Source organism: Accipiter gentilis, chromosome 16 (assembly GCF_929443795.1).
Source record: "Accipiter gentilis chromosome 16, bAccGen1.1, whole genome shotgun sequence".
Classification (NCBI taxonomy): Eukaryota; Metazoa; Chordata; class Aves; order Accipitriformes; family Accipitridae; genus Astur; species Astur gentilis.
In genome coordinates this window covers 3836314-3850229 of record NC_064895.1, presented here as the reverse complement: position 1 = coordinate 3850229, position 13916 = coordinate 3836314, and the positions used below count along the sequence as shown (strand labels likewise).

Here is a 13916-nt window from a genome sequence, read left to right as displayed (position 1 = left end):
ACAAATTTTTATGCTGTCCTTCAAGTGTGTCTGAAGTTGGGTTTGTTTCTTGCAGCTACATCAATTAATTTAATAAAAAACCCCTACTTCTCCTTGCAAGCTTACATTGCGTATGTCAACATGTCTATTTTTCTTGTTATAGCTACCCACAGTGCTAGGTTTTCAAAGCGCCCCTTATTTTGTCTTTCTTAGATCCCAGGAACTTCTTCTGTTGTTCAGAAAAAATGGAAGCCTCTGCAGTCCTCAGCACAGCCCCGAGGGCTGGGACAGTCCACAAAGTCAAAGATTAGCGCTGTGGCAGCTGAAATAAAACAGATTCGTGCGAGAAGGAAAACAGCACGTATGCTAATGGTTGTCCTCCTGGTTTTTGCACTTTGCTATCTACCAATTAGCATCCTCAATGTCTTGAAAAGGTAAAGTTTATCCCAAAATGTAAATACTTGGTAAAGCTTTCTGTCTAAAAACAATCTTCTGTTACATGATTCCTGTTATTCTGGCAGATACTTTTGAAGGGTAAGCTTATTTGTTTCACAATAAAGAAATGGAAAATAAGCATACAGTTGCAAGAAAAAAATATATCTAACCTATCTGTAGTACTTAAAGGCCAGACAGTGGAACTTGCTTATTAGCAAGCTCTTCTTCATGAAAATGATCTAGCCTATCTCCTCATTAAAACCTGTCATTTACATGGGATTACAGCTTGTTTGCTGTAGAAGTGCATTTACCAAAAGCACCAGCTGAAGGTTAGCAGGAGAGTGTGGTGTTGTGGCTTGGCCTCGAGGACTGGGAAACACTGGGTTCAAACCCAAGCCCCTTTCATGTACAATTTTGAGACCTTAAGCTAACCCTTCGGTTTGCCTGTGAAGCTATGCTTTACTTTTTTACCCTTTTCTCTCCTGTTCATTTGAGATGTAATTGTGTACACTCAGTGCCTGACAGGCTAAGGCTTTGGTTTAGTTATATCTCATAAGCCCTCTGGAAATTCGATAAATAATGACATATAGCAGAAGATTTTAATATCCTGAACAATAACCAGCCTGTTATTGGTGCTTGATGAACATTTTTATTTTTAAGGAATAGTTTCAAGTTGGATATGAAGGCTTAAATACATCCCACTCAAGTCTGGCACTTCCCTGAGGCCTAATTTAAGTACTTTTCATCCTCAAGTCCCTTGGTAGGCAATGTGGAGAGAAAGAAGTATTTCCAGAAGAGAGTTCAGGCCACCTGTGATCTGAGTCACAGAGGAACTACACAGCCTGCCTCGACTACAATAGCAGAGTAGGCCCATAGTTAGATTTTCACTTCAATGGCAAAAGTTAGGTGTAAGGAATCTGGGCAAAGCAGATTTCTCTGGAGGACAGAAGCTACTACTGTGGTCTCGGTTTTGAGGCCAGTTCAGTGCCTTTTGAGTTCCAGAGCCCCTGTTTATTGCAGGGCTTGGAGCTGGGAACCTTAATGACATGAATAGGTCAAAAGCAACTTTTCCCATCTTGTCTTGATTTATCTGACACTGGCTGACTTTGGTTACTTAGCAGAAAAGTCATACATCTTCACCATTGCAAAGTAAAGTACTGATGGTCTTTGTTGTGCTAAACCACTAAGACGGGAGGCTGAGGGATGGGGAGGGGACTTCATTCTCTCAAGAAAGCAAGCACTGTTAAATCAGCTTTTCTGTGATACTGCAGATAGGTCATCAGAGATAAAATTAAGCTAGAAGTTGCCAGACCTTTTATATGATTTCTAATTTTGCCATCTTTCAGGTTTGATTTTCTTTTTCTGTAGGGTTTTTGGGATGTTTAATCATGCTGATGACAGAGAAACTGTATATGCCTGGTTCACATTCTCACACTGGCTTGTATATGCAAACAGTGCAGCCAATCCTATTATTTATAACTTCCTCAGTGGTAAGTTACAGTCACCTAGAATTCAAGTTTAATGTATAGTTTGAATGTAATGAGCCATAGCAAGTAAGATTAATGACTGTGTAACATCAGCCCAGCTCCTCCGGTGGGAGCTAGATCCTCTTCTTGGAAAAGTTGCCTGACGTATCCCATTACCTTCAGGCTATCTACCTATAACTAAACTAAACAATGCCAGGGCCTGAGTCCAAGTGCTTGAATTTGACTGTCCATGCCATTATTTTGGTAGAGAAGTCCCTGGCATGACTTTGGTCTGAAGCAATTATCATTCCCCTAAACACTCCCCAGATGCTGTCTGGGAGGTAGCGCAGGCCAGGGGCTGTCCCCAGTTAACGTTTTATACGCAGCGATCGGGTTTTGGGGGCTGTGAGTCTTTACTAGTACTTGCATGACCAGACTGTGCCAACTAGGTTCAAGGCCAAAGAACCAGCCAGGAGGCAATTTACTTACTAGTAAAGATTTGCCTTAATTTGTATTTGGCTTATTTGGCTATGGACAGCAGAATCAGGACCTAAACTGGTGGTATTACAGCTAAATACAGGGAGGCAAAAGTCTGTCGATCCTTACTGCACATTTGCCCGCTGCAGGTTTTTTGTGTTGTGTGGTGTGAGGATGATCTGAACAATTTCCTCTGAGCCCCAAAAGCACACTAATGGGCTTTCAAACACTTTGAATCTTCTTTTAAAATGTATTCAAGATGAAATACAAATTAGCCATGACCTCTCATTTCGTATGTCAGGTAATGATTCAGTCATTTAAGCCTATGATTGCTCAATTGCTTGTTTTTGTTAGATATGTTATTAATCGACAGACTATCCATGACATAATTTCATAAATCATTCTAGTTTTTCCATTCTGTCTAGCCAAGAATAATTTAGGCTCCTTACCACACCTTACATATGCTCTTACAAAGGTTATATTTTTTCTGTCCTTCTCCAAGATGTTGAAATTGTGATTTCCTACTTCTGCATTAGAAGAACATCTGGGAGGTTTGGGTTAATTTTGCTTTAGATAGCTGCTTTTTTTCTAATCTGTAAAGTATGAGGAAACACGGTTTATGTACAATTTTTTCATTAATGTTTTTTTGTGGTTGACAGGGAAATTCCGAGAAGAATTTAAAGCAGCATTTTCTTGTTGCATCTTTGGCATTCGCAGTCACCATGATGAACGGCTCACCAGAGGTCATGCCAGTACAGAAAGTCGGAAATCCTTGACTACCCAGATCAGCAATTTTGATAACGTTTCAAAACTTTCAGAACACGTTGTATTGACCAACATAAACACAATTCCAGCAAATGGTACTGCACCTATTACCCACTGGTAGTATACTTGTCCCTGTGTCTTTTGATGCTGGGGAAGTAAAATTTAATTGTGCATACAAGATTTGAATCTGAGCACAATGCAATGAGAGAAGGGTGTTTACAATTAAGAACTGATTGTAAGAAAAGGAATTTACAAGAAATATTTCATAGAATATGCTACAACTTTGGTTATATATTGAAACAATTTCATCTCATTTATTTTAAAAGTTGAGTTGCAGTTGGGGAGGGAGTAAAGTAATCATATTAGATATAAATATTTTCTTTGGATCCCTACTTCTTTAGACTCCTAATTAAATAAAGAACAGGTACCTGAAAGTATGAAGATCATTTTCCTTGGAGCTGCAATGTGTTTATAAACAGCTATATTCTACTCAGAGCTAATTCTCTGAAGTTGTGGTATATTTTATAACAAATATTTTAACCAAAACTGGGTGTACAGATTGAACTACCTGAATGTCCTTGACTCTTTCAAATGATCTGCTTACCATGCATTCTGGTGTGAGTTGGGCTGATCAAATAAGAAATTCACATTAATTTCTTTTCTCTCATTTTCTGCTCTTTTTCCTGTTGGGTGGGTTATTGTATATATTCAGGAACAACTGGGAAGCCACTCTTGATTTTTCTTCAGTACAGGTTGATAAAGAAATGAACGCAGTCTGAAATGAAAGGCAGAAGTTGTTCGAGCTTTCCCAATTCTGAGTAAACATTGAAATGATCGTGCAGTTCCCCAGCTTTGTGAATAGATGGAAGATGGCATATAATCTATTATCTGATATTTCTCATTACATTATATGTTATATCCCAGCAGGACTTTGCAAGGCACTGCAAGTACAGGATTCATCCCTCGTCTTCTAGGGATGTGAACATTGGTTTTCTAGAAGTTATCTCAGACACTATAGTCTAGGGCTATATAAGCTATACATTGATAACAGAGAAGTTAGTATCTCCAGGGACAGCTAATCTGTTCTGAAATATATATCTAAAAAGAATTAAATAAATAAATTACCTCTGAAGAAGTCTGTTCTTTTCACTTACTGTAGGAGGAGTGTGGGTTTTTTTCCTGAATTCAGTTTGCTCTTTTCCAGTAGTGTTGCCATTCCTGTATGTATGGCACAAGCAAGGTTGTATCCATGAAACCCAGGTGACAGTGTGGTTGTACATTATGTTTTACTCTATATCTATTATTTGTCATCATTCTCTTCTCCCTGCCTGTCCTGTGCTCATGGCAGGGGGCTTGGACTAGATGATCCTTAAAGGTCTCTTCCAACCCAAACTATTGTATGATTGACTTGTACACAGGAAGCTGTAGTGCTCTGCTCTTCACAGTGGCATCTGGATAAGGAACCACAGAGCAATCTACCAAATAATGTGTATTATATAAGTAGTAGAACACACTAAAAATGTTTAAAAGTAAGAAAATCAATGTTTATACATCAGAAATCCCCTTAGACTTCAGTCAAGAAGTCTTCACTTAAAATTTGCAAGTGCAGTTTGGAACATTTTCTGGCAGACCATTTTGTTAATAGTTCATCACCTGCATAGTGACAATCACCGGGAAGCCTGCCAGCTACTTGATACAAACAGTAAAATCACCTTAAAATCTTGATTTTTTCTTACAGGTATCCCAGCTACACTCAGCCCGTTGAAATCAGTGGAACTGCATCTCCACATACCAGGGATGAACATGACTTCAAATTTAGATGAAGCTGTGAGGGTTTCTGCAGAAGACACTGACAACAGAGGGAATGCAGAGTGGGACAAATTCGTCCCTAGCTTAACTAAACTTACCTCGATGGAGTTACAGCAAGGATGACTTTGGCTCAATACATGTAAGACCACCAGAGAATGGCACGTGCTTTTAGCATGTTACAGCCTGCAACGACTGGACAAAGGGATTCCATCAAAATGACTGCCTCTCCTTTTTCTTCTCAGTCTTACAGAAACCTACTTACCTCAGCATGAGCTAAAGAACATGTCTTTACAAGTCTTTTTAAAGATTGGATTGTATTACACTTTGTAAATAGTGTAGATATTTATTTTTATATATTTTAGATGCTGTGGAATGTTCTAAAATGTATCATATAAAGAACTGTAAGTATTTGAAAGAAGTCTCAAACATCATTTATTTATATTCTGTTTCTATAAATGAATGACATTTATTTATAAGGAATGCTTACTTATGCACTAGTGATATTCTGGAATTAATTTGCACTTCTTTTTCTGCTAATTCACTTGGAGTAAATTCTATGTTCATTATGGAACTTTCACTTCAGATACATTTGAGGAGATTCCGAGCTACTTTTCTAAGCATAGACATGCTTCTAAGATGTGAACCCAAAGTGCTGCAAGTCACACATGTTTTTATAAGATTACACTAAACAGCCAATTATCTTTTTCCTTCAGACTCGAGTGCCTAAAAAGTAACTACTTAAATAAAACTTATGTGATGCTCAAAGGTGCTATAAGCTCAAATTCCTACTCAGGCCAATAGGAATAACAAGTGTCAGCACCCCTGAAGGACAGGACATTTTAACTTTGGTAGCTCATTTTAGTCAGTAATGTCTGCAAGTGTTGCTCTCGAAGATCTCCAAGGATCTTTAAAAATAGAAAACATTGGTTATCTTGCTTGATTTCACAATTTCTCTCTCAGCTGCCATTTAATACTAATGATACAAACAATTCACAGATTGATATGCTAAGAAAACACTGCCTTTTCAACAATTAAAATAAAATGTTTCTCTGTGGATATTATGGAGGTGATATCTCATGGGACCGGTAGATCAAGTACTCACCCATTTTCTGTTTATGGAATAAGCTCCCTGGCCTGGGGCTTCCTACCATGCATGGTAGTTATTCCTCCTAAAGAACGAGGATGGTGCATTACTGGAGACTTAGTCTACTAGGGTAACGTGGCCTAGTGGTCAGAAAGAGTTAATGTATAAGAACCTGAGCCACAAGCTCCCTGTGGCACTATTCTTGCATTTTGGTTAAGATTTTTCAAAAGGAAAGGTAAGATAGGAGGGAGGGCTTCTTTTGCAGTAAAAAGCATTTCACATAGAAGACATTCTCACAGGTTGAAATGTTTTGGAAAAGGCAGTTATTCATAGACGATGTGTTATTTGATTAAGTTATGTAAATATTTTTCCTAGGTTTTACTTTGACCTGATGTCATGCGATGTACTGTCTATCATGACAGCTATAGTTTTATGAAATGCTTAATCATTTCATGCTTTAGCCTTCCCAAACAGCTGTTTTACTTGACATTCTTAGTACTAGTTTACACTGGTGTAAGGTGAGAGAAAAAAAATCACATTTATTTGTATATTAAAGTTTTCATTTTCTATTAAAAGAGAAAAAGGAGAATATTCTTTTTCTATTAGAAAAGAATAAGGAGAAACACCCAAATGGAAAGAATGTTTAAACATCAAATAAAATCATAGGAATTCTTATAGTCCTATGTATAAGCTTAATTTTTGAGTATAGCTATTAATATCATTGCTATTTCAAGAAATTACTTTCCTTTGACTCTTCTAAAGAAAGAAAACCCAAATAATTGTGGAAAGTACAGCAGGGCTTGATTTCACAGCTATTGCAATTCCTTTGCCATTAGAAGGCTATTTTTGCTCTTCAGCCACAGAAAATGTAGTATTCTTAAACTGTGTGGAACAAGATACCATTTTTCTATATCATTTGAAATGATGGAACAAATAACTGCTGAATTGAAACAAAGAAATAGGAGAATGGAATTTGAAAAGTCTTCTAATTTTTTCTTTTCATATAAGTAAATAAAAGGTCAAAACGTTAAAAACTAGTATAGGAATCTAGCTGCAAAGTAATTATCAGTAACCATTTAATTGTGCCATAAAATGTTGCCTCAACCCGCTGTTGAAAAACATCAATTATGTCAAAATTTTGCGAATCTATACTTTCTTTTCAGAAAATGTATTTTTATCCTTTCCTTGAAGAGAGAGCAAGAAAGTAGAAAGTAAATGGCCATCTAAGAAAACTCTGTCAGCATAAAAGGGGAGTATGGATACTTTTCAAACATAAAAGTTCATGGGTCACTGTGGAAGACCAGCAAAATTCTCATGCCTTGCCAGGTGCATTGCCCAGATCCCTGTGAGATGAATGGGGAGGGTGGGGGGGTGGCGATGCTCATGGAAAAACCATAAGTAGCATCTTTCTAAAGTGGGCTGAATACTACTGTCAACTCAAATTATCTTCTTTTTGCCGCTACCTTTAATGTCAGTGGAATAAATTGTGTTTGTTAGTCTAAGGTGAGAACACCACTAAAGGTCATTGGTAATTTTTGACTCCTGCAGGTCTCCTGGGATGTGTTAGAAATTGAGGTTCTGGCCTTAATTTTCTCTTTGGTAAGAGAAAAATTTCTCTTTTGTTCTCTTTTCTTATTTTCACTTAGATCCCCAAAATTAAAATATTCCAACATTCCTAGGAATTTCTTTTAGCCATAACTTCAACTTAACAGTACTTTTTGTGTGGAGAATATAAATAAAAGATGAGACATTCATTGACAAATGATTCTGGGTTTTTCTCTGACCAGATTTTTGTTGAGTAAATAGCCTATCTTAGACACAAGTGATATGATCAGAGCTTATCCAGGTTTTAAAATTCTAAGGATAGGTAGAAAGCGTTAACAAATTCTTGCCAGAGGATATGATCATCAAGCTAGAGACCGGTTAAATATGATTATAAACTAAAGATTTGGTTATTTTGATGAAAAAAAAATGCATTCAAAAATTTCTGGGGTTTTGAAATAAATATTTTTGATGCAAATATTCATCTGTATTTATTTCTTTAATTTTACAAAATTTGAGAAATACCTAGACATTTTCATCTTTAGCTCAGATATGTTTTCAGGCACCATTTCGTAAGAAAAACTTCATAGGCATTTAAAAATATGTTGTCTATCTGGGTAAAGTAGTGAAGGGGGTTTTGACAGTTCTAGGACCTTTTACTGCAGAAAGATCCTTATATTTGGTTACACTCAAAAGATTATCCAGCTGGATTTGTTTTTGAATGAAAATAATCACTGGGAGTTTTCCGTAAAGACAAACCCAATAGCGAGCAGTGGATATTAATGGAGATAGAAAGGGCTGTGAGAAGACAGGGTAAGAGTTTAAGAGCAATATGGAATTAATGCCTTTTGCATGTGATAGAAATGAAAGCATCTTAAAGAAGCTTCTGGGCTTCTTACCCATCCAAAAAAGGTCAGGTGAGGAATGAGCATTTCTTATCCAGTCTATAAATATTGAAAATGATCTGAAGGCTGAGCTTTTATTGGGTTCTGTTACCTCTAGCTGCTTTGGTATTCTACTGTTTCCACTAGCAACTCAGGAGCATAGAAATGGAATTCTCATGCCATCGTTTCTGCTTGGTCATAGCGTCATTACACATGGAGGTTAAATCCCAATATATTCGTTGCTGCATACATAAATTGTTGTGCCACCATCACTCTTGTACTTTGTCTCTCAATGTATCTCACAGTCTGGAGCTCTGATATCCTGACCTCCCGCTCCTTTCCTGTTGTCCAGTAGTGAAAAGCTTGTGCCCTGCAGTCACAATGACTGCAAGGTAATTTCTCCCCCATCTTTACCTCCAAAAAGACAATGTTTTTCCTTTTCTTCTTGACCGCATAGAGCCTGCCATCTCATTCTCTGATATAAGAAAAAGTGATACATGTCATTAACCTGGAGAGTGCTTTATAGGAAGGAGAGTGCACTAAACATTAGCTTAACTCAGCCCTTGCTCTAAGAGGCATTGCAACCTACTGCTGCATGTTACAACCGATTAAGGCCCAGACGAATTTAGCTCTCCAATCTAAAATTTATCTCACAACTAAAGTTATATTCATCTCTCAGGCTATTCCTTTTACAGTAAGGTTTTTCTCTGGCTGTTGGATATATTGGATGAAATATTATTTTCTTTTATTTTGTTGAATACACTTTCTAAAAAAAAAAAAAGGCAAGTATTTAGCAATGTTGGTGTTAGGAGTTTAAAGAAAGAATGTAGTAAGTTAACTAAGTTGAAATCTGAGTTAAAAAAAAAAAATTAGAAATTATATGCAAGGCTGAATTTTCCTGAAGTAAACAGCAACAACGACAACAAAAAAAAAACCTCAAGGAAAATCTGGACTTGGCTGAAGTTTTGCTTTGCCAATAGAGTCAGTATTTTACCCATTTTATATCTCTCTCTCTCTCTGCTAGCTATGCTGGAAGTGTTATGATATCTTTTTGGTTTAAGCATTCAAGGACTCGATCCAATTAAAAACATTCTGTATGGGAGAAGCACATTGTGAAAACAAGACTCATGGGTAGCATGGCGAAATCAATAGGGATCTGTTGTTTCCTCCTCCCTCCAGTGCAGAAGCAGAGAGCATCTGGTGCAGCCAGCAGGTGTATGATTGTATGCTTTACGGTTGATTTATTTTTTATTAAGCACCTAAGTCAGCTGCTGACTTTTGCATGGCGAACTGCTTTTTGACACATTTTAGTGAAACTCCTGAAGTCAGACCCATAGGCCGGCACGGGTCTAGACTATAGACCAGTTATTTGTTCCGCTGGTCTGGTGTCCGGCGTGCTGCATAGCTCCTCTCCCCCTGTCCTGGTTTCAGCTGGGATAGAGCTTAACTGTCTTCCTAGTAGCTGGTACGGTGCTATGTTTTGAGTTCAGTAGGAGAAGAATGTTGATAACACTGATGTTTTCAGTTGTTGCTAAGCAGTGTTTAGTCTACAGTCAAGGATTTTTCAGCTTCTCATGCCCAGCCAGCGAGAAAGCTGGAGGGGCACAAGAAGTTGGCACAGGACACAGCCAGGGCACCTGACCTAAACTGGCCAATGGGGTATTCCATACCATGGGACGTCCCATCTAGTATAGGAACTGGGAAGTGGGGGCAGGGAATCGCCGCTCGGGGACTAGTTGAGTGTCGGTCGGCGGCTAGCGAGCAATTCCCTGCACATCAGTTGTACATTCCAATCCTTTTATTACTACTGTTGTCATCTTATTAGTGTTGTCATTATCAGTTTCTTCTTTCCTGTTCTGTTAAACTGTTCTTATCTCAACCCACGAGTTTTACCTCTTTTTCCCGATTTTCTCCCCCATCCCACTGGATGGCGGGGAGCGAGTGAGCGGCTGCGTGGTGCTGAGTTGCTGGCTGGGGTTAAACCACGACACTCCCCCTAACAGGTCATCCTCCTCCTCCACCCCTGAGACGAAAACGAACGAATTCACTTCTTTAAAACGCATTTGACGAGCGCTTTGCCGTAGACGATGGGACCCGAGCGATCGCGGCACAAGCAGACCCGTGAGCGGCCGCTCTCCTCCCCGACCCCGCCCCCCGGCCCCACCCTCGCCGTGGGCGGGGCCGGGCTGGGCGCTGTCCCCCGCCGTGGGTGCTGAAAGGGCGGGGCCGCGCCGGTACCGGGAGCTGCGGCCGCCGGCGGCCCGGCCATGGCCGCGCTCCTCTGCCTGGGTAAGTGCCGGGGCAAGGTGGGGAAGGGAGGAAGACCCCAACCGAGCCGGGACCCTCGCTTCTCCCCCCACGCCACTTCCCCTCCGCGGGTTTGTCCTTGGCGGTTCCCTTCCCACGCGTCTTCTTCTCCCGGGAGGCCTCGTAGAGGGGGTCTTGGCTGGGGGGCAGATGCCGTCAGCCCCGGGTAAAGTGTTTGAAGGGGGGAAGGGCGGGGGGGAGGCACTGGGGAAGGCGCTGAACCGGCGAGGAGACCCCCAAATGGGACGCCGTGCCCAGGTAAACAGCCACCTGTTTGCTGAGTGGCAAAGCGTCTCGTGCCGGCAGCGCTACGTGGCGGGCTGTTGACATTTCCCCTTGGGTCTGGATGGAGGAAAAAGGGAAAATCAACACAGCAACAAAGCTGGTACAGGAGGAATTGGTAGAAGAGAATACACTGAGACAAGAATATTTTAATCATCTCTTTGATTCTCCTTTTCCCCTCTCTGCATACTGTGTTTGTGTTTGTTCTCTTTCACGTCCCATTGCTCTGAACTCATGTTTCACTGTTAGAAACATTCTGTAGGCAGTTCTGCCCAGGGTTTTGTTAGAATAAAGTTGTCTTTTATCACTTTTCAACTATATGCAACTACAGTTTGCCTTTCTCCTTCGGAGCTAGCTATCTTGCTGCTCTTGCAGTTGGATAGAAACCACATCTTGGATTCCCATTATTCATTATTATCTGCCAGATGAGAATTCTGCAGTCTTGGGGGAGACACTGTAGTTCTTCTGTTCCTCAGTTCCCAATCTGCAAAATGAAGGTGCTAAAACGTCCTTTTTCCGCCCTTTTCACATTAGACAACAAATTCTTCAGGACAGGGAATGTTACACCTACCGAATGAACTAATAAACACCTGCACAAAAACACAGACACCTGTAGAAATCTAAATTCATGTATCCTCATATCAAAATGGATCCCTCTAAGAGTTTTAGCTACAAACTAACTCTTAGATGCCCTGAACTCTTCTAAGTAGAAAACAGTCACTGAGTACTCCAAACACTAGAGTAAATAACTGAAGTGAATGACTGAAGTAATAACTGTTTATTTAAGCAATTGTATAAGCTACAACGGAACAGATTCTGGAATTTGTTTCATGTAGGCTTGCCATGGTATGCCCCCCGTGTACTGCTGACGAAACAAAAGACCCATCCATAATATGCCACTAGATCTGGAGAAGCCCTTTCTTAGACTGAATTAGCTTCAATCAAATATTATGCCACTCGGCTCTTTATTTTGCAAATAATATTATTTGGCTGTGTCCTGTGCCAACTTCTTGTGCCCCTCCAGCCTTCCTGCTGGCTGGGCATGAGAAGCTGAAAAATCCTTGACTTAGTTTATTTTGCAAAAGCACCTCCTCCTTTTGGGGGGCACAGTTTCCAGGTGGGTTCAAAATAAACACACTCTGAAATAATCTTAACAAAGGAGCAGGAGCTGCTAATTGGCTGCTCAATCAGTCCTCCTTTGACTATTAATTTTCAGCCAGTGGTTCTGAAAAGCAGTCTTAACAGGAGGGACGCAGCACACAGTCTTTGTTCTGCGGATCCTAATCGCATGCATAAATCTTCCGTCGTGTTAGTACCAACAAAAGAGCTAAATGGTCATCCAGCAAAATCCCCTTTCTTAAAAAGTTCCTGGGTTTGTAATTCTGTATTGTCTTATATAGAGAGTCATTTTCACCTGTAAGGTATTTGGCAACATTTTTTTCTCTGTCATCCGAATAAATAGTGAGTAATTTCACAATTACAGACAACTTTCGGAGACAGTCCCAGGAATAACATGTTATCATAATGAGCCCAAATTGTCTCTTTGGATGGGCCAGCTGCACATTCCTCAATGTCAAGTGGCAGGAGCCGTTTCTATCGATCAGTCTCCCAGGCTGACTGACAGAAGCAGCCTAAAAGAGTGTTTCAGGCTGGAAATCACGGATCTCTCAAGCAACCCTGCATAGATCAGAGAAGTGGCAGGAATAAGCACCAGCTATGGTAAGCTCGTGTGGCCTCTTTTGTGTATCTGAGGCACATCAAATGCTATTACACCTGTCAGTTATTAAGTGTTGCTTAATCTTTAACAACACGTCTCCAGAAAGTGTTCCCTGCAGCGGCACTGTTATATCCCAGGTAAGCATCATTTCCAGAAGGGATGGCATCACCTCTAAACAGTAGTGGCTCTTTAAGATTATTAAGAGTGGTATTTGATATTTATTTTCTTATTTCCCAAATGTACCATTGGAAATATTTCTCTGGGTGGGGTCTGGACAAGTCCTGAAAGAATATTTCATACCTCTTGCAGATGATGTTTAAGGAATTAAACAGTGCTGGAAACTCCTCAAATTCCATATGAACTTACCTGAACATAAGGAAAAAAAGGAAACTTGGTCTGGGAGATGCCGTGTCCTTCAATACCTAAGGAAAACACTTCCATCAGGTGTTCAGCAGCTAGTTTGATAAGGCCTGAAATCAGTGTCTGAAACTTAATTTTATAGAAAATTAAGACACATGATTACAAATTAGAGGTTGTGTTACCATGGGAATGTTGATGAAAGAGCTAAACCCCAACTGATTTGGCTTTTCTTAGCAAGGCAATTTAATTTTCTACTGACAACCCAGAGGTGGTGCTGATTTAAAATTCTTTACCTTGAAACCTTCGTATCAGTCTTCAGTTTCAGAACTTTTTTATGCAATTAAATTGGCTTTTAGGTTCAGTGCACTCAGGGAAGCAGACAAAGACATAAATGTGGGGGTTGCTTCCAAGAAATGATGCACCTGTGAAGTAAAAACAAAGAGGGTGAAGAGTACTGTATTATGAAAGAAAATCTCATTTGTTATCTAACAGGTGTGTAGCTGTCAAATCTCTTTCGCATGGTCTATTTATAGGAATTCCTGTGTAGTCTCTAGCTTGATGAAATTGCAGTCCAAGTAAAATGCTGTTTCCTCTGAATTTTATACTGTCTTCCTTTCTATAATTTATTATGGATCTCACAACTGCAGTCCCTTCTACATATCTATAGACTGATTTATAGCTATGGTTGATGTTACAGTACTGGGGTAAAAACAATACAAAATACGCCACATGGCAACTTTGAAAATTTAAAATTTAAATTTAATTTTCCAGTTGTGAAACTGAGGAAAAGTTTTATTCTGTTAAAAAGT

At 39.7% G+C, this 13916-nt stretch overlaps 2 protein-coding genes across 3 annotated transcripts in view; both read left to right on the top strand.

Annotated features, from left to right (window-relative positions):
* Positions 1–5296, top strand: part of HCRTR2 (hypocretin receptor 2) — a 35663-nt gene extending 30367 nt beyond the window's left edge. For both annotated transcript variants that reach the window (XM_049819400.1, XM_049819399.1), the window contains 4 exons: positions 193–413; positions 1783–1904; positions 3017–3217; positions 4861–5296. In XM_049819400.1, the coding sequence (XP_049675357.1) occupies positions 193–413; positions 1783–1904; positions 3017–3217; positions 4861–5054 (738 nt within the window). In that variant the 3' untranslated portion in view covers positions 5055–5296. The remainder of the gene's footprint in view (positions 1–192; positions 414–1782; positions 1905–3016; positions 3218–4860) is intronic.
* Positions 5297–10625: 5329 nt separating this feature from the next.
* GFRAL (GDNF family receptor alpha like) overlaps positions 10626–13916 on the top strand; it is a 29381-nt gene continuing 26090 nt past the window's right edge. Inside the window, exon 1 of the mRNA XM_049819398.1 lies at positions 10626–10730. Within this exon, the coding sequence (XP_049675355.1) occupies positions 10709–10730 (22 nt within the window). The 5' untranslated portion in view covers positions 10626–10708. The remainder of the gene's footprint in view (positions 10731–13916) is intronic.